This window comes from Myotis yumanensis, unplaced genomic scaffold, assembly GCF_028538775.1.
Source record: "Myotis yumanensis isolate MYYU_CA2020_CCGP unplaced genomic scaffold, mMyoYum1.0.hap1 SCAF_17, whole genome shotgun sequence".
NCBI lineage: Eukaryota > Metazoa > Chordata > Mammalia > Chiroptera > Vespertilionidae > Myotis > Myotis yumanensis.
This window is the reverse complement of record NW_027223768.1, coordinates 21,292,301-21,319,090: the sequence shown is the minus strand read 5'-3', so window position 1 is coordinate 21,319,090 and position 26,790 is coordinate 21,292,301. Positions and strand designations below refer to the sequence as shown.

Here is a 26,790-nt window from a genome sequence, read left to right as displayed (position 1 = left end):
CTCCCCTCCGGTGACTCCCTGCGCGGGGACATGGCGGCGACGCTTCGGGGACGTTGCTTCCCTTGGGTGTGGCTCTGCAGGTGGGACCCCGAGTCTTCCCTGAGCTCCAAAAGGCAGCCGCACGGGGGACCCCGAGTAACCCTAACCCTGTCCCGTGTTGCAGGAGAGCCTGGCCCGGCGGCGGCCGCCACTACCGCGCCGCGCGGTGCGCGGAGTTGAAGCAGCCCCTGGCCATTGAGGAGGTCGCCCCCCGCCCTGTGGGGCCTCACGAGGTAGGGTGACTGGCGTGTCCCCGGGACCTCTTGACGCCCTTTCACTTTCCCCGCGGCCCCCACACACCCACCGGAGGTTCCACCCTGGACTGAGTTCCCAAGCGCTGAGCCAGGGGGCAACTTCGTGGTGGGCTCCGTGGGCCCATTCAGGGTTCCCCAAAAGGTCCAAGGAAGATTGCTCTCCCCAAACACAAAGTGGAGGCCGCTTTCAGAACGCCCCACAGCTGTTGCCTTAGAAACAGAGGATTCTGATTAGCACACCATTTTGCATAACCACCTGCAAGTTATGGATTTAACACAGATAAATGGACCCCATCCGTTGCTTTCTCTTGGGTGTCAGCATCTAATTATCTGCCCTCCCTCCTCCCCTACACCAGCAACGTCCAGTGCTTCCTTTGGAATATGTGCCTTGTGCTCGCCTCGGCTGTACTGCAGTGGTGTGGGGTTTAGGGTTGTGGGCATTTCCAGTGAAATGTGGAAGTCCCTTGAGGTTGATCACTCTGGTGACACAATGTCAGCTGGCCTGGAGAATGAGCACTTCTGACCCGGTGCAGCAGGCAGTGAGCCTCAGTGTGGGGGACCCCTTGTGAGAGGGAGAAATGTGCCACTAACAGGGACCTGCTGGATTATTTGGGTGAGCACGTGATGGCAGCCACTCAGCTTCCTGGGACTCGGGTGCTGAAAGACATTAATTCTCCAATCATCCGTGAGTCAAGGTGGAGTGGCTTGAGGTCATGTGTGTGCTGCATATGTAAGCAATTTAGGCAACTGCAGGCAGGCCTCAAAATTCAATAAATGTAGGAGCTTTTTTTTTCACAGCAACATAAATTTATATTAAGCGAATTATATTAAGCGAACGTTGTTATAAATATCCAAGTGGCCCTTGGCAGAAAAAAAGTTTTCCCGCCCCCGGTCTAAAGAAACTGCTGGCTACACTGCTGCAGGCCTACCTCAGCTTCAGTGCTGTCCTAAAACATAAGCTGGTGATCTAGCATTAGCCTCCAGGATGATTCCTGATTCCCAAGACAGTTGATCATGTTACTCTCCTGCTTAAAATCCTTTAATGTCTTCCCATTATTCCTACCTTGAAGACTAGGGTGATCAAGACAGCCTATAAACCCTTGGATGGTGTGGGCCCTGCTCTTTAACCCCATATCTTTCTCCTATTTGTGCTCTAGGCTTGCTGGTTTTTCTTTTGTCCCCACCACAGTGCCTTTGCACATGACATTGCTTTTGGCAGTGCCAGGATTCTCTCTTATTTTGCATAGTTAACTCTTGGCTGTTCTTAGTTCAAGGGTTACTTTCTTTTTTTAAAAAAATATATTTTATTGATTTTTTACAGAGAGGAAGGGAGAGGGATAGAGAGTTAGAAACATCGATGAGAGAGAAACATCAATCAGCTGCCTCCTGCATGCCCCTCACTGGGGATGTGCCCGCAACCAAGGTACATGCCCTTGACCGGAATCGAACCCGGGACCCTTCAGTCCGCAGGTCGACGCTCTATCCACTGAGCCAAACCGGTCAGGGCAAGGGTTACTTTCTTAAGGATTTCTCCTGACTCGCCCAAAAGGTTAAGTTTCCCCATCATATGCCTTCATAGCATCACATATTTCTATTTTTAACATTTTGTGTGGAAGTTGTAATTTAACACATAAATACTCACAATTATTTGGTTGAATATTTGTCTTCTCTGACCTACTTTTTGCTCCATGAAGGCAGGGAAATTGTCCACATTGATTGCCTCATGATTGTGCATAGCGACTTAGTTCAGTACCTGGCATATAGTAGGTATTCAGTAAATATTTTGCTATAATTCAGTTACTGTCTCCACGGATATGTACTGCTCTGTTTCCTTTACAGGTCAGAGTTGATGTCCATTTCTGTGGAGTTAACTTTGCTGATATTTTGGTTTGCCGTGGTCAGTATCAGGAAAGGCCCCATCTTCCTTTCACACCTGGTGAGTGTGGAGGGGCCAAGGGACTATTGCAAGGAGAGGAAGACACCGTTTTCAGAACCATGCGCTTCATCTATGACTCTACCCACTGTCAGTGACATCTCAGACATGTCAACGTCACCACTAATTAGAAGCACTAGATTGTGGGAAATTTCTAGAACTATTTTACCTTTATATCTCTCAGTTTAGCATTATAACTGGCTCATAGTAGATGCTCAATAAATATTTTTAAAATGAATGAACAAATGAATGCTCACATATCATTCTGTCCATCAGAATTCTGATCCCAGTCATCATTGGTCCTAGTCATTTTCTTTTATTCCTTAACATTGCCTCAATTTTGTTTTTGTTCTTTTTTTTTTTTGCAGCTAAAACTCTATTCTTTTTTTAAAAATATATTTTTATTGATTTCAGAGAGGAAGGGAGAGGGAGAGAGAATTAGAAACATCAATGATGAGAGAGAACCATTGATCGGCTGCCTCCTGCATGCCCCCCACTGGGGATCGAGCTCACAACCGGGCACGTGCCCTTGACTGAATCGAACCCAGGACCCTCTGGTTCACAGGCCGACGCTGAATCCACTGAGCCAAACCAGCTAGGGCAAAACTCTTATTCTTTACAAACACATTCCCAAAAAAACCCATTATCAAAGGATCAGAAAGAAGGAAAAGAGTTTATACATTTCTAGTAGCACATTGTCTTCTCTGATTTTCACTATGCCCGATCTGATTACATTTAAATTCTGAAAATGCGGACACATGATTGATTTTTGTTGTTGAAATTTATTTTAACAGGTATAAGTGTAGTTCAGCATGTATATGGTGCATGTATATTCTATACAGAAATGTACTGTTAAGGATATAGTAATTGCAAAATAGTTGCTGTGTTTTGGCCTCAGGGTGTTTGGTTGTGTCTCAACAGTTGGAACCATTTCCCTCTGTTTTTACTTGCTGAGATACTGGATGGGGGCAGCTGTCATGTCATACTCAGCTGAGTTAGTCCTCTGGCAGCTCAAGTGGGAAATGTATGATCATTAAATTCAGAAATTTTGGAGGTGGAAGAGGAAAGGGCAGACAACACTAGTTTATCCATTTGAGCCAAGTACTGTATGAATAAATATGGTTCATATCCTTGAGGACTTCACAGTCCAGCAGAGGAGACATGGCATCCAGTATGATGAACATCGTAATTGGGGTGCTATAGAAGTCCAAGCCCCCAGTGATCTAGGTCAAAAGTCTTTGTGTGCCTGTAAAAGTACTTGTGTACCTCCGTGCTTTCACTCATTCTTGAAATTTTCATTTGTGTCCTGGTAAGAATGGGGCTGCTATAGCTTTTCAGGTTGTGATCGTGAAAAATCTTAAGTTCACTTTCCTTTGATTTGGGTACAACACTCTTCCCCCTCCTCCCTGGGTAGGTGAGGGGAGGCACTTAAACCTCTCAGTTCCAGAAAGCTTGTGGATCAGGATCTTCTGACCTCCGTGGTGCTGGGCTTTACAGATTAACCTAATCTCGAAACAATTTGTTTCAGGAATGGAGTTTTCTGGGACAGTATTGGAGACAGGCACAGATGTCAGCACAGTTAAAGAGGTAAATGTGATGAAATTTAGAGAATTGATGTGTACGTAGCTGTGAGAAACATGCCAACTCATTTGTAGCCAAAGGGTCTTATGTCTCCTGGTCTTTGTCAGAAGACACCAAAGGGAAACTGAGATGGAGGGGGAAGAAACGAATTCTGAATTGGGGGAAGGAAGGCAGTAGAAGTGCCTTGCTTTATTAAACTTTCGCTACCAACAAAAGGTCTTTCGTGGCTCAGAGGATAGGAAATTATCAAGTTTCAGCTTCTTGTGAAAAAAATTAACACTGGTATTCTAACTCATATCTATATTCATATTTTAATTGATACCCATATCATTGTCCAAAATATGCTCAGATTGGCTTGGCATCCTGGTGGGGATATTGAGAAAAAGGCTGAATTATTTACTAAACATTAACTCTAAAAAGATAGGGCAAACCTGGGGGGTCATAAGGAATCAGAAAGAAAGGTGCATCTGAACCTACCTTACCGATATTTTCCCTTCAGGGAGATCGAGTTATTGGCGTGAGTGGCTTTAACAGTATGGCTGAAGAATGTATCACTGACCAGAAGGTATCCCTATCTCTCAATACAATGTTTAGGTATTTTAAAAAATTTCCTTCCTTTAATTTTTACCTACCCCTCATTCCTCACCCCCTCTACCCCGCCCCTTTTTCTTTGTATTTGTTTGCTCATATCTTGTTTTTCAGTCAAGCTGTTCTTTCTTTCAAATGCTAAATCCCTTTTCTATATTGGTGTGATAGCCCTTGCATAGAACTTTGTGTGGAGTTGCTGGAGACCAATTCCAGCATGTTCAGCAGGGCTGCATCTGGGAATGGCTGATGGCATTTCCCCAAACCTGAATAGGATACATTAAATTGATTGTGGCTGCCAGACAGCTAAAGGGCATCTTAATCTACATGTTATTGCCTCCTCCTGGCCAAACACCTGAACAGCCATAGGCTAATTCCCCCATTCTGTCAATGGACTCTGTACGAAACCCTGATCCTTTGAAGTGTATATCTCTGCCTCGCCTCAGGACAAATTGTGTTAATAAAAAGCATGGGGTCCTGGGACCAGGAGACCTTACACTTTAAGACCTGAGAACCTAAGACCTTAGATCTTAGATCCTAGTTTCCTTTAAACTAGGCTCCTCTGACCCCCAAATGCCTTTCAAAATAATATTTCGTCTCTGGACTCCTCTTTATTAATCTATGCACAGCCTTCTCCAGATTCCTGAACCCTTCTTGATGCTGGGACAAGAACCCCGGCATGGAGTGGTTTAATGAAGAAACATTTTGTTTTCTGAGCCCTGGAAGCAACTAGCTGGCTTTTCAATTGGACCACAGTTAAGGTAGTTAAGCCAGATGTAATGGGTTTCTTTCCCACGGGAGCTTGTGAAAGAGATGGCCCTGGGAATGGAGCCAGCCAGGTTGGCCAGATCTGGTTGTGCAGGATGTGAATGGTGCCCGCTAGTGGAGAAGAGGACATATTTCCCCCCTCAGTTTTATTGAGGTAAAATATACCTAACATCCAGTTCACCCATTATATAGTAGAGTGGTCAGTGTTGCATTCTCCATAAGTTTGTTGGTTCCTTCCTGAGCAGGTGCAACTTTAGGATTTTTGAAAACTGATGCACTCAGGTCTTGAACTTGGCCACAGGTTGCTTGGTTTTGACTTCTACTAGGCTTTGTTTCTGACAGGTGTTTCCCTTTGCAAATCAGCCACTTAATCAAATCATAATATTGACTGAGCAGCCTTTAGGAACAGGTACGTATGGAATCACTAAGTCACTGTCATCTCTTTTACAGGCACTGTGGCGGATTCCAGACAGGGTGCCTCTCCGGGAAGCTGCTATCCTGCCTGTGTCTTATGGTACTGCTATTATGGCCCTGGAGCATCGGGCATGTACCCAGCCTGGGTAAGGACTGTGTAGACAACAGAGAGCTGGCTAGGATCCTTCTCTGATATCAGAAGTGCCCAAGGCCTTGCCCCTTCCTCTCCCGTGCCTGACCTTTAGCTCACGTTCAGTCTGCTTAAGGAAAAGCCAAAGAAAGTAGTGACTAGAGATTGGGGTTTGGTGATGGTGGAAAAATCCTTTTTTTTCTGAGCGGGAATGGTAGATTGTGAACTTGGCCAGTATGAATTTGGAGAAATATCCCTCTCAGACCTGACCACCCTGGATATCACCTTCTAGAAAACCTTCATGTTTAAGGAGTTGGTTTATTTAAACGTTCTTCCCTCTGGTTTTAGTGGAGGTATTTATTCCTGAGAGGCTTGGTTGGGTGGGTTTAACTGGGATATTTTAAACTCAGCGGTGCTGAAGTCCCCTACTTTACCTGGGTTTACCTATTGCCTTCTGTTCTTTTCAGGGAGCCCCAGAGAGATGGGTTTAGTTGACCCGTGGCCATTTTGTGATCACCACCTCCTAAAATTCAGCAGTGTTTAGTATGAGAATGATTTGGGACAGAATTTCTGGAGCAGAAATTGAGTGGTTGCTCAAAGGAAGGGGCTACCTAGAGATACTAAGGAATATTTCTCCCAGGAAGTTTTGAAAACTGGACCACAGTAGTACCACCCAGCCCTAAAGTCTGGAGAAGGCATGCACATAAAGGGTTGAATGAAATGGTCTCGAAGTTCTCTTGTTGCTTTAAAATGTCCTGGTTTCAAAATGTTCGTGAGATCATATTGCTGGATGCTTTCTGGTTTCTGAAGTAGCGTTCGTCTCTCTCTTGGCACAGAGAAACTGTTCTAGTGACGGCAGCAGCTGGAGCCACAGGCCTTGCAGTGATAGACGTGGCAACAAATGTTCTCCAGGCCAAGGTATTTGTATGTTAGAGTCTCCATTAAACAAATTGTACCACAAAATATGGTTTTCATTGATTTAGCAAAAACCACATGCAAGGCACTGGGGATGCAAAGTCACCTAGAGCAGAGCCTTGCCACCTGTTTGCTTGTGGATGAGTGAGGGGTCCTAGGTGTAAACCACTGGCCCTTCCAGTAACTGGGACCTGCAAGGTCCAATTCGCTTCAGCTGTGATGCTCTGAACTTCCCCTCCCACCCCCACACCTCATACTTCAAACTCAGATCCTACTTTTTAGGGAAGTATCCTTTGTCCCTCAGGAAATATTCCCTCCCCTCACTATTTGTATATGGTCTCATGGCATCTTATACTTCTCATTCATAGTACACACCTTACACATCTCAGTATATGCTTAATTTTTTACTTGCGTCATTATTAGATTAATTTATCTTTCCCACTGAAATGAAATCCTCATGAAGGCAGGGACAGTGTCTGGTTCATTATTATAGTTCCAGTGCCTGGCATGGTGCCTAGACCACAGTAGGCACTCAGTAACTATTTTTTGAATGAATGATTTAACAAATGAAAGAAGGTGGCTCTCAAAGAAGGAAGGATTTTTGAAGATGGTGGACATTGAAACTAAGTTTTTGAAGGACTGGTAGCAGTTGAATAGAGGAAGAAGTGAAATGAAGGCCATTTTAGTGGTGGGAGGACCTATTAGAAGACAGAGGAAGAGGAACTAACATGATGCATTCAGGGACTTGCAAACAGCATCTGTGGGGCAGAGGATCTGGAGAACGGTGGAAAATGACTCTATAGAGGTGGGCAGAGTAAGACCAGGAGGTGCTGGAGAATTTGAATAGTTATGGGAAGCACATGAGGGTGTTAAGTAGAGAAGTGACATGATCATCTTTGAATTTCCAGAGTTCACTGTGGTAGCAGTGGGAATGAGGGATGGGGTAAGGTCATGGGTGGTTCATAAGTGGTAGGGCAGACTCTTGGAGCAATCCCAGCCTGAGGTGATGCTACTTGAACCAGGGCAGTGGAAGTGATGAATTGAGACGTACTAGATTGGAAGAAAATAGAGAATTTGGTCCCTGGAGAGCATTCTAATATAGCTGAAGGCACAAGGACTTAGAAGTTAGCCTCACCTAGGTTCAAATTCTAGCTCTGCCTGTAGCGTAATCACTTCAGTTTCCTCATTGGTAATGCCCTCCTTGTAGGTTTGTTGTGGGAATATTGAAATTACACCTGCATTGTGCCTGTTAGAGGTGATGGCATGTCAGTAAGACTCTCTTGAAAAGGGATCCTGTTATTATTAGACATTGAATGGGAAGGAGCAAACTAGGTTAATTTGTGGATTTGCCATTTGTTGGGATTGAGAGCACAGGAGGACATGTCAGGTTCAGTTTTGGATGTTGTTGAGTGTGAAGTTCCCATGGAGCATGCAATGGGAGTATCCAGAAGGTGCCAGGAATCTACAGGCTTGGAGATAATTGGATTGGTCTGGAATTTCGGCAGGTGGCATCTCTCCTTCTCACATGAAATTCCTTTGGGAAGGACATGTGAGTTCTGAAAGCAATCTTAGATACCAGGAGGCTCCTTGTGGATATTAACACATTTCATGTCAAAAACAAGGGCTTTTAGCACCTCTCTTAGCAGGGAAACCACACTTAGTCTAATTGTCTAGAACCTGTGACTATTTAACACTTACAGATGAAACTGTACCATTTGTTTTGAGTAGTGACAGGAGGTTAGTAGAGAGGTTTACTTCAATTCAGATATTAATCTAAGCAGCAACACTGGTTTTAGGCAAAAGCAAACAAAAATAAATATAATGTCATCATGCTCTCTACTTGGAACAGGTCATTTTGATAACATCTTCCATTCGCAGCGTTTCGTATGGCTTTCACAGCGCCTCCACAGCTGTTCTCTAACCCTTGATCCTCTCAACACCCCTGGGCGATGGGTGATGTAAAGTGTTTATTATCCCTATTTCACAGATAAAGAAAGTGAGGCACCAAGAGGGAGATTGATTCACAGCAGGTCTCCCCGGGACCTACTGAGAATCCTGGGATTGGAATCAGGTGCCTGACCTGGTCAGGTGTTGCCCACTGTGGCACTGTGTGCTGACAGCCCTCCGTGACCTGCAGCTATTTGAGGGAAGCTTTCAGTTTCACATTGTTATGGGTGAGTTTGGAATCTTTTAAGGCCACTGATGTTTTTGAAAGTCACCTTGGGGCCAAAGTGCGCTGGTGGGTGCTGCCCAGTGATAAGGCACCTCCAGGCAATGCCTGAGTGTTTGAAACTTTTCTTGAGACTTCCAAACCCTAGACCTCCTCACGGTATGCCCCGCAGCCATTGGTGCCATCTTTGTCACGCCTTAGGCATGATGGAGTGGAAAAGCATGGGCTTTGGAGTCAGGCAGCAATGGGTTTGAATACTTTTTTTTTTTTTACCACCTACTACCTGCAAGATCCTGAGTTAATAACTTCTCTGGTTCTACGTCTCTATCTAATAGAATGGAAGTATTTATACCTCCTCATGGTACTCTTATGAGGTTTAAATAGAATAAGTGATTGCCTATGTGTAACAATAGATTCAATTTATCCAAGTTTTGCAAGTGCTTTACATACAGTAGTATTCCACTGAATTCTTAAAATAAAGATGAATATGTGAATGAGGTAACTGATGCTTAGAGAAGTAGGCAGGCAGTATAGAGAGAAGTTAAAGCCTGAACTTTGGAGAAGGATTACCTGGGCTTGGTTTCCAGTTCTGCCTCCCATTAGCTGGGTGACTTTGGGCAAGTTACTTAAGTTCTTTTGCCTCAGTTTCTTTATCTCTAAAATGGGGATAATAATAGTGTGTATATCACTGGGCTATTAATATATTGAGTTATACTCTATATAACTCTCTCTCTCTAATTAAGAATAGTGCCTGGCACATAGTAAGTACTATGTAAGTGTTAGTTCTTACTAAGTAATTTGCCGTAGGTAATGAAGCCGGTTAGTATCTGTCCAGATCTTCCCATTAAATCTTGTTTTACTGTCTGAAAAGCCCTTCTCATTTGCTGTAGCTTGGTATTTAGTTTGTGTCTTTACTACTTGCCTCATAGGAGATGCTTAGTAAATGGTGGTTTTAATTTGCATTTGGAGGAACTTACCGAGTGTCTCCTGAACCATCTCCTGGCTAGACCCACGGGGGGGTCCAAGATTCCTGGAAGTGTGGGTCCCATGGTGGGGCATGGAGGGTCCAGTGCGATGGTGCTGTGTGCTGGGGCTGATGCGTTGGATTGAGGCTGTTGCTAGGTCAGCAAGGTCCCATGGGTTTCCTTGATTAGCACCCTTTGGTGGCAGGTTGGTTGGATGGCATGAGCCCCTCTTGGTACATATTCTGAAACTCAGCAGCTTTGTGTCCTTTATGCAGGTAATAGCTGCCGCCGGAAGTGACGAGAAGTGCCAGCTGGCCATGCAGAGGGGCGCACAGTCCAGCGTGAACTATAGTCATGGCAGCCTGAAGGAGGCAGTGAGGAAGCTGGTGGGCAGTGGCGGGGTGAACGTGGTCATCGACACCGTGGGGGGAGACATCTTCCTGGACGCTCTCCGCAGGTGCGTGGAGGGGTCTTTCCAGAGTGGGTTCGACCTGGGGCTCCGAGGGACCTTTCCGGACCTCCGCCACCACCTGGCCTTGCTTCTCTTCCGTCTTCACTGCTGACTTCTCCTGCAGGCACTGGCACCAATGAGAACAGCTGAGTGGGGGCGTGGAAAGAACTAGAAGTGGAGGGGAAAATCAGGAAATGCTTAAATATAGCAACAACCAAATATCCCACTGGAAAATATCCAAGAAACGAGTGCAGACTCTCTAGTTGGCAACATCAAATGCTTTAGAAATTATACATGTGTTCAATTCAGCTGTGCCGGCCCCCACCAACCACTTTATGTCCACGGTGCGGGTAATTCTTAAGGAGATCATTGTTCAGATGTTAAATGCGCACACTCTTTTGATCTTGCTGGATTTTGAAGTAGCCAGCAGGCTAGGTATCCCTTTGATTTGTTTTATTTTTTTTAAAAAATCACTGGGGAATTGGTTGTCTCTACACCAATTCTCATTCTGTTTTCAACCAGGGACTCCGGAGTGCTTTGTAACATGGGTTTCATTTCTCCTGTCATCCTGGCAAGCACAATTTTGTGGTTTATCTCAGTTTAAAGTAGAAGTAGAAGCAAAGAGAGCAGCTTGCCCATAGAGGGGACCCAGTTGGTGCTCTAGCCCCCAAGCATCCCTGCTGTGTGTCCAGGATGGTGCTTGGAGAAGCAGCAAAGGAGGGAGTGTGTTGACTAAACGGAGAGCCAGGGCAGAGAGCCGCTAGCCGTCGCCCTTCGCTTGCCTTCGGGATAATAGTGTTTTGACAACAGCTTCTCATTTCCCTTCTAAAGAAGAAAAGCAAATCACCAAATCAACATGCACATATTTCATATCAAAGATGTTTACAAACTTTATTTTTATAACTCACTGCTTAGCACGCTCTGTATGGTACTTCTCAGAACGAGCGGCAGGAAACTTGCTGCTTGAATTTTTTGTTGATTGTTCAAAACCCTCCAGAGAAGCACAGAACTTAAAGGAGTCCTGAGGTAAGTCTTTGTGGAAAGCAAATGATGCTTCATTAAAGTGTCTGGCTCCTTATTCCCGCTTCCTAAGTTCAAGGGCTTCAAACTGAGTTGTCTCCGAGAACAGCATACGGAATGACATTTGTTTACACCAAGTTTCCTTCCACAAAGTAGTGGCATAGTTAAACAGACAGTCTTGATTCTAAAGTGGGCCTGCTTAGAAAACTGGCTACTTCCTCTGGCCCCCTCCTGTCTCACTTATGGCTTATATTTATAGTTCCCTACGGAAGAATCCAAAGTGATACAAGATGGGTCACCCCTGCCAGTTTGTTAGGTCAAGAGGAATTTCTAGCTGGAGGTTTAATACATGTTTCTTTTTTTTTTTTTTTTTTTAAATATATTTTATTGATTTTTTACAGAGAAGAGGGGAGAGGGATAGAGAGTTAGAAACATCGATGATAGAGAAACATCGATCAGCTGCCTCCTGCACGCCCCCCACTGGGGATGTGCCCGCAACCAAGGTACATGCCCTTGACCGGAATCGAACCTGGGACCCTTGAGTCCGCAGGCCGACGCTCTATCCATTGAGCCAAACCGGTTCGGCAATGTTTCTTTTTTTAAAAAAAAATTGTGGTAAAATATATATGACCTAGTATTTCTCATTTTAACCATTTGTAGGTGTACAATCCGGTGGCAGTGAATATGCTCATAACATTGTGTAACCTTCCCCAACAAAATCTCTGTGTCCATTAAACAATAACTGCCTCTTTCCTGCCTTCCAAGCCCATGGGAAACTCTGTTTTACTTTTTTTCTGTATGAATTAATGTACATTGTTTTTTATTCTACGTTTTTTACTGTGGTAAAAATTTACGTGACATAAATTTGCTCTATTGACCATGTTAAGCGTGCAGTTCAGTAGTGTTAAGTAGATTCACATTGTTGTGAAATAGACCTCCAGGACTTTTCCATCTTGCAGATCTGAAATTCTGTACCCATTAAACAACAGCTCCCCGTTCCTCCCTCCCCGCAGCCCTTGGCAACCACCATTCTCCTTTCTGTTTCTATGAATTTGACTACTTCAGACACCTGTAATAAGTAGAATCGTACAGTATTTGTCTTTTTGTAACTGGCTTATTTCACTTAGCATAATGTCCTTAAGGTTCATCCATGTCATAGCATGTGACAGAAAGTCCTTCCTTTTTAAGGCTGAATAATACTCCATTGTCAAGTATGTACACATTTTGTTAATCCATTCATCAGTTGATGGACATTTGGGGTGCTCATACCTCTTGGTTATTATAGACAGCGCTGCTATGAACAGGGTGTACAAATATCTCTTTGAGATCCTGCTTTCAGTTCTTTTGAAGTTAGACCAGAAAGTGGGATAGTTGGATCATATGGAAATTCTATTTTTAAGTTTTTTGAGGGAACTCCATCCTGTGTTCCATAGCAGTTGCACCATTTTGCAGTTCTACCAACAGTGCCTGAGGGTTCCAGTTTCTCTACATCCTTGCCAACCCGTCTTTTCTTTTCTCTTCTATTCTTTTTAAATAGTTGCTATCCTAATGGATGTGAGTGTACATTGTTTTAATTTTTTTCCTTCTCCTTTTTTCCTCAGTCTGGCATGGGAGGGCAGGATCGTGGTGGTGGGTTTTGCTGGAGGAACCATTGCTTCTGTGCCGGCCAATCTCCTGCTCCTGAAGAATATCTCTGCCATGGGCGTGTACTGGGGCCGATACCAAGACCGGAACTTCCCCGTCTTCTCCAGGAGCCTGTCCTCGGCTCTCCAGTACTGCCAGGAAGGGCTCATCCAGCCATATGTAGGAGCGGTTTTTAAGCTGGAGGAGGTGAGATGTTCTTAAGGAATGTGGTGTGGATAAGGCCAGGAAGTAATCTGTGTCAAGCTACCAAACAGCTTTTGTCCAGATACTATAAGTCCTCCTCTTACGGAATGAAAAGGTGAACATGCTCCATGGAATAATGGGGTCTCTCAGGCTGGGAGGGGGTCACAGGATTCCTCCCAGTCCTCTGCGTTGTCCGGCCTGAGCCCAGTGAGCCGCCTAAGAAGCAGGACCTGTGAGGCCCAGGCAGGCGGTGAATTTTGATGGCTCTTTCTACATCAGTGGTGTCCCAAATGGGGACGTGGTGGTACTTTGGGAAATAATTTACCCGTGTTGATGTGAACTCTGAACTCCACAACATACAAGGCTAAGAAGGAAGCACTTAACTTAACCTTTGATTTTAAAATACAGACACTTTAAAGTACAACCAGATGATCTAAGCTGGAGTTCTGTGAACAAACACTAAATCATGCCCAGCATCCTAAGAGTATAATTCATCCATTAGTCACTGTAGTTAATTTTGTTGGCGATTCATTCCTTTTTCACATTCCCCCACAGTCCCATTAATGTGGCTTAAACTTCCTCCAAAGTGTAATTGTGCGTGTGTATATGCAAAATCGTTGCATATGCAAATCTATTAGGCATTCACTGTGAATTCTTTTTTTCTTTGGCTTAATTTGTTTTAATGTTCAAAAAACTGTTTTGGTAACTCTAGTCTGCCATGGATGGGGTGATGGTTTGTTCATATGCAGATTAGCGGAGCCCAAGCTGTCAGGCCAGACTTCACAGCTCACCGGCCTTCTAGTTATATGCTTTTCCCCATGATGAAGCGCATTCTTCCCAAACACGGTTCTTTCTCATCTTCTTGGTATGTCAGTCAAGAAGGCAGCGCTCAGTGCAATAGTGATATCCCAACTGGCCATCAGAAAACTGGTTGGATTCTAATTCCAGGTTTTGGCCTCTTCTGTGTTCACCTTTGTGGAGGTCTCCTCACCTTTCTGACCTCCAGTCAGCACATCTCTAAAATCGAGGGGCAGGACACTATCAGTGGCTTTTAGACTATGCTTCCAGAGCCACAGTTGGGTCTTGGGGGGCGGGCAGGTATAGACTTGAGCTTGCCGGGCTCTGGGACCCCATCTGTGCTGGGGCTGAAATAGGTGCAAAAAGTTTTTACTTTTCTGTTTATATTTTTCTTTTAAGAAACGGTTTTGTGGTTGAAAACTTGAAGAGCACCAGTCCATAAAATTTCCGAGTCCCCTTCCAACGTGTGGCTTTTATCACACGACTTGTCAACTGAGGTTTGACAAGTCAACTTGTCAACCGGAGGCTCAGGTATAGCTGTTGATAGAGAATGAGGACGATTGGGCAGCACAGGAGTGGAAACACGTGCTGGTTTGGACTGTCTCTTCTCTGCATTGATGTGCTCTAGGTGCTGCTCAGGCATGAAAGAAAGCCAGGTTACCCACATTAATGCTCTCTCTCCTCTTAAACATGAATTAATTATCGAATTGCTAACCTCCTGTCAGTTTCCATTTACCCTTCTCTTTTCCCATGAGGGCTGTGCCTGTAGGATTTTTCTAGTTCTTCCCACTCTGTGGACCTTCCTGTTACCAGCTGTCTCTCAGAGGCCCTGCTCCCTAACAATTTCAAGTACCTCATTCACACACCATCCATTTACTATTTCTTCTCTTGTTGTTTCTTTCAATATGCACACAGTTTAGAGGAATAATAATAATAATGGCAGCTCCTATACATTAGGTGCTTAACTATGAGTCAAGAACTGTGCTAAGTACTTTACATGCATTTTCTCATTTAATCTTCATAACAACTCTGAGGATTAAGTCATTTTTATCACATGTTATGTTAGAGTAGGCAGTTAGACAGACATGAGCAGAGTGCAGGGCGGAAAAGCTGGTGCCTAGCAATGGGCAAAACTGGGAAAACAAGTATTGTAGGGTGGGACCTTGCCCCTAGAGTGACCTTTTCTTCCCTAGCATATCGCTGGTCATGCACCCCTTAAGATGAAGGACCCAGTGCATTCTTTCTCTCTCTCTCTCTCTCTCTCTCTCTCTCTCTCTCTCTCATGTCTGTGCCCTTCCCCACCCCTTTCTTCTCCTGGTGTGCTCTCTCTGGAACACACCTGCACCTTTCCCCCTTCTCCCCCAGGCGTGGTTGCTTCGCCTTTCTTTCTCCTCAGCTCCAAGGGCCCTTCTTTTGCCTCCGTAACTTATTTCCTGAGGGCATGCAGCTCAGCTGGCTCACTTCTTCCATAGCTTCCTTCTACTTCTGTGACTTTCTAAATTAACTTTTGCTTGTATTTGAGTTCTTGGCTCTGAATTCTTTCTTAGCCAAACTCAAGGACCGAGGTTTAACTTCCCTGGTAACGTCTGGTGCGATTCACCAGTAACAGTTACAGATGAAGAAACCAAGACTTGTGGAGGCTAAGACACCTGACTAATAATGTGTAGTAAGTGACAGACCTGGAATCCAGTCCACATTGGTCTGACACCAGAATCTGAGATAGATTGCTGCTTTTCCTCCTCCCCATGGACTGTTTGGACATGCAGTGGGTTTCATACAGCCTCTGGAGAGGTCCCACGTGAACAGCAACCAGGGTGTGTCCCCCTGAAGCAATGACCGCTTCAGAATCAGTGACACATACGGTGTAGTTCCTCTCCTCTTTCCACTATTCACTGCGATTCTCCCCTCACCCGGGCCTCCCTGGGTGACAGGGAAGCACTGGGGAATACATTCTGATTAGGCTTTTTTCCTAAGGAACCCAGGCTGACACTTAACTTTGAACATTTATTTATTTTCATGTTTAGTAATACATGGCTTGACTTTTCTTAAAGTCAGGTTTTTTGAGTATAATTTGCACATAGTAAAATTCGCTCTGAGTTTTGACAAACGTATATAGTCATGTAACTACTTCACTGCAATCAAGACATAGAACATTTTCATTTCAACTCCAAAAAGTTCCCTTGTGCCTCTTTGTAACCGTCCCCTTTTTCTGCCCCATAACCTGGCAACCACTGATCTGTTTTCTTTCCCTATAATTTTGCCTTTTGAAGGTTGTCATAGTGTAAATGGAATCATGCAGTACATAGCCTTTTGAGTCTGGCCTCTTCAGCTTTGCCTAATGCTTCTGAGTTTCATCCATGCTTTTGCATATTCCAGTAGTTCTTTTTTTATTGGGGAATAGTATTTCATTGTGTGGATGTACCACCACTTGTTTCTTTATCAGTTAATGGGATATTTTATTATTTTCAGATTTTGGTGGTTCTAAGTAAATCTTCTATAAACATTCACGTTTGAGTTTTGTATAGACATGTTTTATTTTGTTTTGCAAATTTTAGGGCTGGGATTTCTGGGACATGTGCTAAGTGTATGTTTAACTTTTTCTTTTCAAATTTACCCAGACATTTTTTTTTTTTTTAAATCTTTATTGTTCAGATTATTACATTTGTTCCTCTTTTTTCCCCCCATAACTCCCCTCCTTCCAGCTCCCACCCCACCCTCCACCCTCACTCCCCACCCACTGAGTTCATCCATAGGTGCATGATTTTTGTCCAGTCTCTTCCCGAATCTCCCTTTCCCCCCCAAGAATAGTCAGTCCATTTCCTTTCTATGTCCCTGATTCATTATAGTCACCAGTTCATTCTGTACATCAGGTTATTTATTCACTTGATTCTTAGATTCATTTGTTGATAGATGCATATTTGTTGTTCCTAATTTGTATCTTTACCTTTTTCTTCTTCTTCCTCTTCTTAAAGGATACCTTTCAGCATTTCATATAATACTGGTTTGGCGGTGATGAACTCCTTTAGTTTTTCCTTATCTGTGAAGCTCTTTATCTGACCTTCAATTCTGAATGATAGCTTTGCTGGATAAAGTAATCTTGGTTGTAGGTTCTTGGTATTCAGCACTTTGAATATTTCTTGCCATTCCCTTCTGGCCTGCAAAGTTTCTGTTGAGAAATCAGCTGACAGTCGTATGGGTATTCCCTTGTAGGTAATTGAGCCTCTTTCTCTTGCTGCTTTTAAGATTTTCTCTTTGTCTTTTGCTCTTGGCATTTTAATGATGATGTGTCTTGGTGTGGTCCTCTTTGGATTCCTTTTGTTTGGGGTTCTCTGCGCTTCTTGGACCTGTAATTCCATTTCTTTCTCCAGGTGGGGGAAGTTTTCTGCCATTATTTCTTGAAATACGTTTTCAATATCTTGCTGTCTCTCATCTTCTGGGACTCCAATGACTCTGATATTAGTCCGCTTAAAGCTGTCCCAGAGGCTCCTTACACTATCTTCACACTTTCGGATTCTTTTTTCATTATGCTTTTCCAATTGGGTGTTTTTTGTCGAATCTTTGGTTTGATTCTTGTGCTCCTCTGGTCTGCTATTGGGTATAATATTCTTTATTTCAGTCCGTGTATGCTTACTTTCTAATTTCTTTATCGTAGCATCGAGGGTCTCATTAGTTTTCGTGAGGCTCTGCACAAATTTATGGCAAGCCCTCAAAATTGCGATTCTTAGCTCCATATCCTCCATTTCTGTCATGTTTTTTTGTCTCCGCATCTTTTATGCTTTCTTGGTGCACCCCCTTGTGGTCTCTGTGCGCAGTCTTGTTCTAGCCAAGCCTTAATTGTTGTAGTTAACACTAGAGGGATTTGACCACCAGGCCGACTGGCGGTGGAAATCAGCTGTGGGAAAACTTCAGTCCTCAGGGGAGGTGCTAGTCCAGCCCTTGCCTGAGGCGATCGGCAAAATCTTACCCAGACATTTATTTGGCTTTTCTTATAGAGCAGTCCCCCTTCTCTCAGCTTCAATGGTGGCTAGATAACATCATTAGATAAGAATGTCTATTTAAAGAAATCTGTGTGGAATCCTACGAATAACTAAGGTTGATGTTAGAAGGGGCAAGCTTGACTCTATCAGCAGCTTGCTCTCTAGGCCTTAGTTACTGGGAAGCAATTCTGTTGCAGCCTCTGAAGCCCATGATTTCGAAGACGAGGCCATTCCTGGTGCATTCCTACCAAAACCCATAGCACGTAGGTTTTCTGTGCGTGTGTGTTTTTTATTAGAAACTGGTGCTCCAGCATCACTGTTTGTTCGAAAATGTCAGGATTTTGATTGTACTGGTTTGCCACTCTATGTTTATCTTTTAATAACTACCAAACTCTTTATCAAAGTGGTTGTCTTATTTTACATTCCCACCAATAGTGTATGAGAGTTTTTGTTACTTTCATCTGCCAGAATTTTTTGTTGTCAGTTGCTTTCTTTAATGATAGCCATTCTAATAGGTATGGAGTAGTATCTGATTGTGGGTTTAATTTGCATTTCTCTGGTGAGTAATGATTTTGAGTATCTTTTCATATGCACATTTGCCATCTGTATCCTTTTTGATGAGATGCGTTGAGTGACTTTTAAAAGAAGGTTCAGATCAACTTGTATCAGAACAACGATATGATGAATATAATTCAACTATGACAGCGTATCAGTAACTACATGTGTTTACCTTTTAAAAACAATCCCACTCAGTCCCAGATATATTCATTCACTCATGAGTTTATTTGAACATTCACTGGGGACGTTCTGTATGCCAATCAATAGAAGGCAAGACTTAAGCAATTTATTTTTTAGTTGGAAAGATCTCAGGATAGTGCTATGATGGGGGAAGAGCTGGTTTCAAATGGGAAGCATGAATCAGCATAATATATTTAGGGAACTATAGGTTACTCTCATTATTCCTGCTTGATGAGCTAATTAAAAATTCCAACAGCAGAACCTAAAACAAAAGCAGTATCCTCACCCTGACCCCAAATTCCAGGGTGCATATTTGCAGAGACACATTTAATTATGGCTTCATCCACTGCATGGCAGAGAATCGGGGTTCTGGGCCCAGCCTGTGTGTCTCTGCCTGGGCACCAGTGTGGAGAGCCTCCCGCTCTGAGATGCAGCCTGTACAATACAGGAGGAAAATGCCCCTGGGCATCTAACCGAATTAGCCATCAAAAGACTCTGATGTAAAGCCCTGCACTTCGCTGTTTAGTCTTTCACTCCAAGCCTTATCATTCTTATTAAGCAACCAGTCCTTAACATCACTGGTTGTCTGTTTTCCCAGCCCCGATAGAAACCACAGGGTGGGAAGGGACAGAGCTGGGTTATTTTTAGAAGCATCTACAATCACAGCGGAAGTGGCAGCTAGACATAGAAGTAACAAAACATCAAAACAGGAGGTAAAATAATGGATATTAAAAATGATGAGATTCCCAAGTCACGGAACAAAAAGGTTATTACCTTCCCGTCCCCCCCCTCCATACTATCGGTTTAAGAAGTCAGGTAAATAGGTGCTACATTTTTATAAAGATTTCTGTGCAAAATGATTAACAAAACAGGTTAGCATCTGAAGTGACAATTTTCTTTTTATGTTACCCTTTATTGGCAGGAGAGTCCTCATTTCTCTAGGATGCCAGGTGAAAAAAAGTGTCAATATCTTGAATTATGTTTGTTTCCCCAAGTGTTTTTGTTGTTGGGCTCTGACAGGTCTCTGGGAACAAGTGACTTCTAACTGGCAGGGAGAATGATGCAGCTGTGAGTCACTGGAGATGTAGCTTTGAGTGATTGACAGGCGGGGATAAGTGTTTCAAACATCTTTCTTAGACCTCTACCACCCCCTCTGAAGGCAGCTAAATTTGTGTGGATTGGAAAGGGCTCAGTGAGGCACAGAGCCCCAAAGACACATGCTCTTGGCACTTGCCGCAGAGAGATTGCCACAGTTGATTTGCTTCCCGGTTTTTTCTTATTTATTTTTCTTAGGTTTTTGGGGAGGATTTCAAGTGGAAAGGGTTGTTTAATCGTAATTCTCATGTCAAAGCACATTTTCATTTTTGTGAGTCCCATCTTTGGCTTTTGTGTCTGCTTATTTACAGATGTCTGTATTTACTTACTAGAGGCCCGGTGCACAAAATACATGCACTTGGGGGGAGGGGTCTCTCAGCCTGGCCTGTGCCCTCTTGCAGTCTGGGAGCCATTGGGGGATGTCCGACTGATGGCTTAGGCCCACTTCCCATGGGCCTAAGCCAGCAGTTGGACATCCTTAGTGCTGCTGCGGAGGCGGGAGAGGCTCCCACCACTACCGCCGCACTTGCCAGCCATGAGCCTGGCTTCTGGCTGAGTGGTGCTCTCCCTGTGGGAGTGCACTGACCACCAGGGGGCAGCTCTTGTGTTCAGTGGGATTGGGCTGAAACCGGCTCTCCGACGTCTCCTGAGGGGTCCCGGATTGCGAGAGGGTGCAGTCCAGGCTGAGGGACCCCACTGGTGCACAATCAGGGCCGGGGAGGGACGAGGGAAGTTGGCCAGCTGGGGAGGGACCACAGGAGGGCTCCAAGGCGTGTCCGACCTGTCTTGCTCAGTCCTGATCGGCTGGACCCCAGCAGCAAGCTAACCTACAGGTCAGAGAGTCTGCCCCCTCGTGGTCAGGGCACGTCGTAGCAACTGGTTGACTGTCTGCCCCCTGGTGGTTAGTGCACATCATAGCGAGCGGTTGAGTGGCCTTAGCATATCATTAACATATTATGCTTTGATTGGTTGAATAGCTGACCAGATGACTGGACACTTAGCATATTAGGGTTTTATAATATAGGATTCCCTTTATCCTCATTCCCCACACCTTTGCCTCCCCTGAGTCGGTCTCAAGTTACATAAACAAATAAGAGCACAGGGTTATGCTGTAGATCTTATTCTGTTTCTGAAATTTTCACACAGTGCTGTCTTTTAAAGTTTCACCTGTGCTCCTGGTTCTATATCTGGTTCCTGACTCACTGTTGTGTAGGGGCTTACATCCCTCCACTAGGATGCACGTCAAGGTTGACTTGGTCCCGTGCCACCATAATCTGTTTGCCTTTTACATTTAAGATGTAAGATCCATTTTGAGTTAATATTTGTGAAAGATGAAAGGGCATTTTCTTGATTCATTTTTCGTATGTGGATGTCCAGTGGTTCCAGCACTATTTCTTGAAAAGACTACACTTTCTTCATTGAATTGCCTTGGCTCCTTTGTCGAAGGATCAGCTGACTGCATTTGTGGGGGCCTATTTTGGTCTGGCTGATCTGTTCCATTGATCTGTTTGTCTATTCTTTCACAATATCACACTGTCTTGATTAGTGTGGCTGCTCTTTAATTTATGCTTTATAACTTGTACTTCTAAAAATGAATTGGAGGTAGACTGCAATTTCAGACACACTGGAAACAGGACAGTTTTAATAAAAAGATAAAAATTGTAAAATATTAAATTACCAATCCTTCTATCAGTAGCTCCATTCTTTGAAAAGCTAGAACACACAGATATTACAGGAGAGTATGGACAGGCCTGAGGACTTTTAAAAATATATATTTTTACTGATTTCAGAGAGGAAGGGAGAGGGAGAGAGAGATAGAAACATCAATAATGAGAGAGAATCACCAATTGACCGCCGCCCCCCCCCCCCCCCCCCCCCCCCCCCCCCCCCACACACACATACCTCCACTAGGGACTGAGCCTGCAATCCAGGCATGTGCCCCCAACCCGGACCAAACCTGGGACCCTTCAGTCAGCAGGTTGATGCTTTATCCACTAAGCCAAACTGGCCAGGGCCTGAGGACTTTTTACCTGCTGTCATTTATCTGACAACATTGAAATTTATAGTTTAGACAGGTAAATTTTGAGGTTGGGTTACTCTCAAATATTATTGTTTTCCTCTGGGTTTGTGGTGATTAGTTAGTGTCACATAGTTAATTATATACAGTTCATTGAAGGCACATCTTAATACTGTAGCTATTTTAAGAATTGAACCAGCAACAAATGTTTGTTGAAATGTGCATGTATGCAAGTCTTTCTACATATTTTGGGATTTTTTTTTTAGGTCAATGATGCTTTCCTTCATGTGATACAGCGCAAGTCCACGGGCAAGGTGCTCCTCTCCCTCAAATAAACCCTCACCTCAGCAGCAAGACCAGCATGTCCACATCCAAACTCCTCATCTTTCTAAAAACCTGATTTCCCTCCCGTGTTTCTAAAGGTGACATCACCTTCCTTATTAATTCAGGTTCAAAATCTTTGCAAGTTCCCTTTGAATCTTTTTTCTTACTCCTCATAATTAGTGTGATCATATACTTTACTGTCCAGACTTGGACCTGTTTGAGAGGGAAGAGATGCTGTTAGGAATTACACGAGGAAAACAGGTGTCCCACACAAACCAGGATGTAGGGTCACCCCATTCATAATGGACCAGTGGCCAGGTTCTGTAATCCCCACTGCTAAGATGCTGCTCACCTCCATATCCTCTTTTCCGTTCTGACTAATTATGTCTCATCTGCTAATTCCAGTGACCTAACTGGCTTTCCTACCTATGAACTATACCCCCCTCCATCTTTGTTGTGCATTATTGCCATGATGACATCCCCAAAGCACAGCTACAACTATGTCTTGACTTAGAAAACCTACAATGGTTCACCATTGTCTACATGGTGGAATTCAGACTCCTTGAGCTAGCATTCCATTATGTCAAGATTTCTCCCCTCTCTGCTTTCTAGCTTTATGTTCAACAACTGCACTGGTCCGTCAATATGCACTGAGATTTCCTGACGGCTCCTCTGCTCTTGGCTCAAGCAGTTTCCTCTATTCCCTTATGTCTGTCCAATATAAGCCTTCCTAACCTGCAAGACCTGTGTCTGCAATGAGCCTCTCCCCTCGGGAGGGTGGTATCTCTTCTCTTCCCCTCTTACCTTCCTGTAGCTTCTCCCTAGGCCTTGTCACATTCTGCCTTGCACCAAAGGGAGTGGCATGGCTAGTGGAATATACTCAGGATTCTGAATCCAAGACGTGCGTTTGAATCCCAGTCTCACCACTTTGGAGGTGGTTACTTAAGGTTGTGAACCTTCATTTTCTCACTCTCATGTAGAAATTACATCATCTCTCTCACAAGGTTGTTGTGAGCAATACATGCAGTGATTGGGCAAAGCAGTTAGCAAATGCTATTACTTTCACTTCTTTCTTTTCTACTTTGCTAATTAAGCATAAAATTCCTTAAGAGCAGGTACCATATTGGATTCCCCTCTGTACCTCTCACAATACCTAGCACAGTGAGTTGCCCTTGGTAAATACTCAATAAACTGAATGAATTTGAATTATCTGTATGTCTTAAATTGTAGGATTAAGTTAAGAATATGAAACAACCCAAATACCCACCAACAGATGAATAGGTAAATAAAATGTGATATGTTCATGCAATGGAATGTTATTCAGCCTTAAAAAGGAAGGACATTCTGACACGCCACAACATGGGTGAATCTTGAAGACATTAATGCTAAGTGCAATACACCAGTTGACAAAGGACAAATACTCTATGGTTTTACTTACATGAGGTACCTAAAGTAGTCAAACTCACAGAGACAGAGAGTAGAAAGGTGGTTGCCTGGGGCTGGGGGAGGAGGAAATGGGGACTTCGTGTTTAACGGGTACAGTGTTTCAGTTGGGGAAGATGAGAAAGTTCTGGAGATGACGGTGGTGATGGTTGCACAACAATGCGAGTGTTCTTAAAGCCACTGAAGTATTTACTTAAAGACGGTTAAAATGGTGAATTTTATGTTACGTATATTTTACCACAATATAAAATGTTTAAAAGCGAATATATTTTGTTCACTTCTAAGTGAATGCATTCAGAGAAGCGGACACAGTGTGGGTAGAGGGTCTAGCTAGGCTGAAGTATGTAAGCTTCAGTCTTTGCCAAGTTCTGGCCTGTGGGGAGGGGTCCTACACCTTTGCTGAGGGCTACGCATTGTTCTCTGCTTCTTCTACTTCATGACTGCTGATTCCTAAAAAAGGAGGAGTCGGGGGTGGGGGTGAAAGCGTACCTGATTCCATGGGGATGGGGGTACTCCTAGTTATTCTTGAAGAGGATCCTGTTCCAGTAAAGATGATAAGAGGCTTTGTTTTCTGAAAAGTACCTCAGGTCATTTGAAAACACCCATCTTCTCAGGGTCTCCTCATCAAAAAAGGCTTATGAAGGAACTGCATTGCCAAATAGGGAGGGAACATTTTGGGGAAAGAATTTAAAACCGAGAAATTAGCAGAAGAAAAGAGGCGGGGGACGATGTCAAGGAAACCACCCATATGTGTGTAGTGGGTCTGCATGGTGCTTCCTCAAGGGTCAGAGCACATGCTGGGGTCTCTTCCACATGCAGATGGCACATTTGAGTCTTGCTGGGGCGGGGGGAGGGGGCCCTCGGGCGGTGCTGCATGCCCTGTGGCTCAATGTAATGACATGCCCTTCCCCTTTCCCTTCTCCCCAACCTTACTTCTCCTTTCTGTGAGCTCTTTTTTTTAAAAAAATATATTTTATTGATTTTTTACAGAGGAAGGGAGAGGGATAGAGAGTTAGAAACATTGATGAGAGAGAAACATCGATCAGCTGCCTCCTGTACACTCTCTACTGGGTATGTGCCCGCAACTAAGGTACATGCCCTTGACCGGAATCGAACCTGGGACCTTTCAGTCCGCAGGCCGACGCTCTATCCACTGAGCCAAACCGGCCAGGGCTCTGTGAGCTCTTTTTGTATTTAAATGAAAGTTTTCGAAAATACCAAAACACCAACTTTGAGGCTAATTTTAGAATTTCCCGACACCCTTTGGGATAATTGAAGACATGCTGGAGGCACCTGGGGAGAGGAGGAGGTGAAAGCAGGACTGGGAAAGTGCACGGGCCCAGAGGGGGTTCAGAGTTGATCAGAAGGTGTCACTAGTAATAAAGATCCATTGTCCCCAGCTCACTCACGTCAGAATGAATTGGATGGAAAGAGGCAGTCATTAAGAAGAGCGAGTTTCTTCAGGTTTAACAAGTACTGGTTAGAAACCCTCATGATCTGCTCTCTGCTTGCCTGCGTTCCTGCTTCACTGGAATAATTTGATTTGAAAGCATTTGACTCAGATTTTAGTCATCGTTTGGTTGTCCCACCATCTGAGCCATTAGTCTGAAAAAAGAATCAATGCAGCTCCCAGCGACAGCACTTCTTCTGTATGCACAGACTGTCCCCAGCTCACCCTGCGGGGCTGGCTGCAGAAGGCACGCCCACACACCTGCCTTCCCTCTTCCGGGAGCTGGGTCTGCCCACCTGCACACACCTCGCTCAACCACCAGAGTGAGGCTTTGTGCTGTCAGCTGTGGAACAATCCTGTCTACACGTCGCCAGTATCTCTGTCCCTGCTCCCACCTCTGTCACGGCTGTAGGAAGCTATCTTTCCTACTTGAGCTGTGGCAAAGACAACAAAAGACTTTTCATATGACAAGTGAAGGAAAATGAAGATGTCTTCAACAATCACTTTTATTTAGCAAAAAAAAAAAAAATCTAAACTAAGAAAAATTTATGCTATTGTTTCTTTCTGTTATTTCCCCTTCTAATACTGTATGAGTAAGTGCAAGAGTAATGGTTTTTCAAAAATTTTTTGTTTGTACAAGTCACGTGGGGGAAATCATCACAGCTTATTGCTAGATTGGAGAGCTGAGCTGGAAACATGCTGTTTTATGGGGATTTATCATTGTCAAGGAATCATACAGAATAATTTTTTCCTTTTTTTTTTTTTTTTTTTACTGTATTTAGAAACGGTCAGTTTCCTGACCGTTAGTGAATGCATCATTATTTGAAAAACAGTATTGTTGAAATAATTTACAGCAATACCATATGGTCATTGAAATAGGTCAAACCAGAAAGAAGTTTATGAATAGATATTGTTATCCTATTTTTCTCTATCCTGTCTCATTCCCATTCTCTAGGGAAACCAGTGTAAGCAGTTTGGTGTTAGTCTTGCAGATCTTGTAAAACACATACAGGCGCATATATATGTAAACACAAAGAGGTTATTTGTGTGTGTGTGTGTGTGTGTGTGTGTGTGTTTTAAAAAGGACATACACAGGTTTTAAAAATAATGATCATAGTATGCATAATGTTCTATAATGCACCGTGTTAGATCAATAATATGTCATGGACTTCATTCCATATTAGTAAATATATTCTTATCTCATTATTTTTAACAGCTGCTTAGTATTCCATAATGACAGTGTTTATCATATATAACCATTTCCTTATTAGTGGGTTTATTCATTTATTTAACAAATAGTTATTGATGTGCATGTATGTGCTAAGCTCAGCACAGTGCAGAGAATACAATGGTGAGCAAAAGTTTTAGAATTTCCTGACACCCTTTGGGGTAATTTAAATCTACTGGGGAGATAGAGGTTAACTAAATTCACAAAACCATGTGAAACCAGTGCCATGTAAACTGTGATGGGGGCTTTAACTCAGGGAGATCGAGAAAGGTTTCCATGAGGAAAGACCCTTGAATCCCTATCTGAAGATGGAGCCTTCTAGGTATATCTAATTCTGGGAATTTAAATAGAGAAGAATATTCTAGAACACTGTGGCTAAAAAACAACATATGGTAAGTAAAAGGGACTGAAAGAAGGCTAGTGGGGCTGGAGCTTGAGAATGAAGGCTAGTGTTGCGCAATAAGGCTGGAGGTGGGAACCAGAATAGACAGGGACTTGTGGGCCATTTACTGGTGGTTTTGCCTTTACCTTAAAAGCAATGTGATGCCATTGAAGTGATCGAGACAGAGTGGGTTAGGGGCAGCATGACCAGAATCGCATTTTTGGAAGCATTGCTCCAGCTATGTGTGGTGGGGGGAAAGGATTGGAGAGGAACAGACCAATTAGGA

The 26,790-nt window shown here is 43.7% G+C and overlaps 1 protein-coding gene across 2 annotated transcripts; it reads left to right on the top strand.

Annotated features, from left to right (window-relative positions):
- On the top strand, positions 1-25,866 carry LOC138995820 (quinone oxidoreductase-like protein 2). 2 transcript variants are annotated; one of them, XM_070396553.1, is made up of 10 exons: positions 1-80; positions 164-272; positions 2,133-2,229; positions 3,755-3,813; positions 4,307-4,372; positions 5,611-5,720; positions 6,541-6,622; positions 10,030-10,211; positions 12,827-13,055; positions 24,845-25,866. In XM_070396553.1, exons 1-10 carry the CDS (start codon positions 31-33, stop codon positions 24,887-24,889), a joined length of 1,029 nt encoding a protein of 342 aa, XP_070252654.1. In that variant the 5' UTR covers positions 1-30; the 3' UTR covers positions 24,890-25,866. The 2 variants fall into 2 exon arrangements, with proteins under 2 accessions (XP_070252654.1, XP_070252653.1); XM_070396552.1 differs by lacking the exon at positions 24,845-25,866 and adding an exon at positions 21,944-23,207.
- Positions 25,867-26,790: the final 924 nt, after the last annotated feature.